General features: G+C 42.8%; 1 protein-coding gene across 1 annotated transcript; it reads left to right on the forward strand.

Annotated features, from left to right (window-relative positions):
- Positions 1 to 903: 903 nt before the first annotated feature.
- LOC147457238 (protein ENHANCED DISEASE RESISTANCE 2-like) lies at positions 904 to 2,466 on the forward strand. The gene has a single exon (XM_086512188.1). The coding sequence runs from the start codon at positions 967 to 969 to the stop codon at positions 1,774 to 1,776; it is 810 nt and encodes a 269-aa protein (XP_086368314.1). The 5' UTR covers positions 904 to 966; the 3' UTR covers positions 1,777 to 2,466.
- The last annotated feature ends 1,773 nt before the right edge of the window (positions 2,467 to 4,239 follow it).

The following is a 4,239-nucleotide window of genomic DNA, read 5'->3' on the forward strand; positions in this document are numbered from 1 at the left end:
GTTGGCAGGGTCAGTATAAGCGAGAATCGCCTCATGTTCCAATGCTGACCTGAACAGAGAGAAAACAGAGGCAAGGAAGGACCTTAAACCCAATTAAAATCGTATTGAGGGAAAACCATATGTGGATGTAACATGTAGGCAAACCAAGAGATAGCATTACTGGGAAAGTCCAAACTCAGCAGGCTTTTAATCTCTGCATGGCCTGTTATGTGCGGCTCTTGTGATGTGCAGTATTCTCGGCGCAGTTTTTTGCCTGTTATGCGCAGAGAATGAGCCTGCGTGACCTGTACTGCGTAGAGAATGAGCCTGCTTGACCTGTTATACGCAGAGAATTAACCACCCTAAACCTGTTAGCCGTAGATCAATGAGCCTGTGTGACCTGTTATGCGCAGAGAATGAGCCTGCCCAAGCTTCCACTTTCGCCTGCGCAGGGCTGATTGCAGAGAATGAGGCGCAGAGCCTGGCCAAGCTTTCACTTTCGCCTGCGCAAGGCTGATTGCAGAGAATGAGGCGCAGAGCTTTTTGCAGAGTATTCGAAGACCGCAGTAATCACACAGCCCGTCATTTTCCAACTGGGCAAGGCTAAAAGTGCTCATTTAAATTTTGGACGGCAGATCTCGGCCTTTTTCACCTGGGCCATTGATCCCTTGAGTGCAGTCCCGTGTCACATATAGACAAGGGCTGCCCCCGCTCATCTCCTCTATTCTCATCTCCATAGAAGAGACTCCTTCTATAGGTCTAGTGTCGAGAGTCACAGTTCCTTTCACACAATGAATGCAAGGAGCGAACGCTAAGACCAGGCTTTTAAGCCTTTAAGCCGCTCAGCAGAAAGGTCGTTTTCCGGCGTTAAAAATGTGATAGCCTGGCGATTGTACAACTGCGCCACATGGATATTAATGGGGAGGGCAACAAGAAGATGAAGAAGAATAAGATGCAGGCAAGGCAACGAGAGGGGCAAGCTTAGATATGGCGGAAGCTCCCGAGTCGCAGTGCCCGCCGGAGCAGCGCGAGTGGGTGGACGAGCTGCGGCGCAGCGGTCCGGCCGCTCACCACCCTCTCTCCTCCGCAGCCCCTCCCCCTCTCAACAGCTGGCTCTGCCCTCCTGGCAACGTCTTCTCCATTCGTTCTGCCGATTACCTCCACAGCAAAGTCAAAACCCCTGGCGGCCACTGGCTCCTCCATCCCCTCGCCTTCGACTTCCTCCAGTCACAATCTCAAATCTCTCACATCATGAAACACCCCCATAGCCGCGTCCGCTCCGCCCTCGACGCCGCCCTCCGCTCCGGTGCCTCAGCCCCGCATCAGCCCTTTGTCTGGGTTTTCAACCTCCAGTTGGGTAACCGAACCCACCATAGCATGGTTTTGTACTTTGTCAGCTTCTCTCCCCCCCCTCCTGGCTCCCTCATGCAGCGCTTCCTTGACGGCAACGATTCTTTCCGCAATTCCCGCCTCAAGGGCCTTGTAAACTTCCCCGAAGCACCATGGCTTGTGCAAACGCTTGTGGGGCAACGGCCTGTGTGTATGATAGGCAAATATCTGAAATGCAAGTACATAAGAGAGAAGAACTACATGGAAGTGGACATTGATGTAGCGTCGCTGTCGCTCAATCGTACAGCACTCAGCCTCACATTTGGTCTGCTTCATCTTGTTGTGACCGACATTGCATTTGTGCTGGAGGCAACACGCCCGGAAGAGCTTCCTGAATGTATTTTGGGGGCTACGAGGCTTATGAAGCTGGATCCCTCCACGGCGACCCATATTGACATGTCTCTGTAAGTCATATATGGCCGTAAGGCGGACTACATGAAAGGATGTCAAGCCGACATGCCGAAGCTCTGTTAAGTTCCAATGGCCTGCAACAAAAGAATAAGGAGAAGCATGAGGAGGTGAGTATTAGTTTGACAGAACTTTTGTGCCGCCATTTCTGCTTTTTGTCCTGAGATGCATTGGAATTTTTATCCAGCAAGTTTTTTATCTAGGATATCATTGTAATCCTTCTGGCGTGAGCATCGGTAGGGGGATTACAACCGGGATTTATTCAGATTACAAATAGGTTTCAAAGTTCATGTAGGTGCTATTGTGACTGGGATTCAAGAACACCCGATCATTGATAGGTTTTATCTTCTATTCTCTGGTCTGGAAGGACGCGACATGGCTGCCTTTTCTGGGATGAGTTGTATTTAGAGGTTCTTTTTGTCAAAGAGAGGAGGCTTAAAGTTAATGGTGAAGAAGATGCAGAGTATAATTGAGGTAATTAAGCAAAAAGCAAGCTTTCTTACCTCAGTATCATGCCTCTTTTAATGAATGTAATTAAGGGCAATAGTTTCCATTTTAGGAATATGCAAGTGCAATGCAAATGTTCACATGTACACAATGCACACACACAACCTCCATCGCTCTACCTGTACAATGGACGGTGAAGGGCCCGTCAGACCATATGTTATAATTTGAAACAGCTTATGTGAAGTCATGCTTCATGGTCTCTTTCGAATTAAAGATACTAATCAGGTATACAGGGAACGCATACAAGTTATTAATCATTCGATTAGCTCATGGACGAATGCAGTACTTTTTGTTATGTCGGTGTTTGATCATATCTGGATGGCCCCAGCATTACATTGTGGCAATCAAGTATGTTGCATTTACATGCGTCCTATGACCCTGACCATCTTTGTATTGTTAGCTATACGGGTTATTAAGTGTCCCAAAATGCAAGCAAGAATAGTCATATTTTATGGAATATACCTACACAATAAAAAATGCCTTTCCACTATAATCATACAAGCTTCTATTAAAGGACAAGTGAGGGTCACGATAGCTTTCTAAAACAATAAAAAAGTGATAAATCATTAGGTTTTTAACTAGAATTATGTAAGGTGAAGCATTGTTCGAGAATGTCTTATTTAGCGACCGAGTGTCTCTTCGCAAAGAAGCAAACCAAAAATACTAGCAATTATTTTGAGGATCCTTGAACTAAGTTTTGACATCGTTGCACCGGTTTTTCTTCTCTTTACCATGGTTTGCTCATTAATTCACACACACACACTCACACATATTGCGTTTGTTTGTTTGTGTATAGTATTCACTAGAATTATGCAAGGTCTTCAAGCTTCACTTTAGCATTCTAAAAGAATAGAATGAAAGAGAAGATAAGCCATGCGAGGAAGTGAAATGAAAGGTGAAATAAAAATATCCATTTAATACTTTAAAACCAAAATAACATTTAAGGTAAGTCTCAATCATATTTGAAAATATTGAAAGTATCTTAAAACCAAAATAACATTTAAGGTAAGTCTCAATCATATTTGAAAATATTGAAAGTATCTTACCTCTTAACACTTGTCTGCTTTTTTTTGGCTTCTTTTAGAAAAGGCAAGAAAGCAGAATTGGCAAAATTTTAAAGGTCACACATTTCTATATGAACTTTCTAGGCATGAAAAGATGTTCAAAGTTCTCAACGCTAATGATGTATCCATTTAGATCTCAAAAAGATGAGTTTTAAGGATGGTATATTTGCAAACTTTGAAAAATGGCTAAAAACAACACATTTTGCACAATTGAAGTTGAAAAATCATTTGAAAACATAAGGTTAAATGTCGAATGTCTTCAACCTGCTTACGTATCTTCATGTATCTTAAGGTTGATGTTTGTAAGCCAACTCTATCTATGACAAAATGGTAGCACCTCAATGGGCTTCATCGTATAGAATATTGGATTTCTTGCTAATTATATGCTATAAAGGTTGTTACAATAGATAACAACTTGCCTTTGAACCCATTACTCGTAACTCTCCAAGTAACATCTCTAGTCATGCAACATCACATGTTGCCATTGTAGCACCCATGTACTTAACAAAGCGACCATTGGTTGCTTCTTGTTGCTTCATGTGATAAGCAATACTTCCAAGTGAACATAAACCTAATGGACGATTGCCTATCTAGTAGATTGCTAGCCCAATTTGCATTTGTGCCACAAGTCTTTGCATAGCCCTTTGCTACCAATCTAGCCTTCTATCTACACAATATGACATCTGCATTGTGTTCCACCTTATAGAATCATTTATATTCAATCATATTATTTTCTTTTGGCAACATCACTAACTCCCATGTCTCATTAGTAGCCATTTTCTTATCCATAGTTCGATCCCATCTGGGATCTTCAACAACATCCTCGAAACAAGTAGAGTATACATTTTGCAAAATCTTTTCCCATAAATGCACAATGAAAATTCACATAATT

Source organism: Adiantum capillus-veneris, chromosome 5 (genome assembly GCF_014529385.1).
Source record: "Adiantum capillus-veneris isolate H3 chromosome 5, ASM1452938v2, whole genome shotgun sequence".
Lineage (NCBI taxonomy): Eukaryota > Viridiplantae > Streptophyta > Polypodiopsida > Polypodiales > Pteridaceae > Adiantum > Adiantum capillus-veneris.

Bases quoted from the DNA above. Each gene is read 5' to 3' on its own strand.
- LOC147457238 (XM_086512188.1), top strand. From the start codon at position 967: ATGGCGGAAGCTCCCGAGTCGCAGTGCCCGCCGGAGCAGCGCGAGTGG.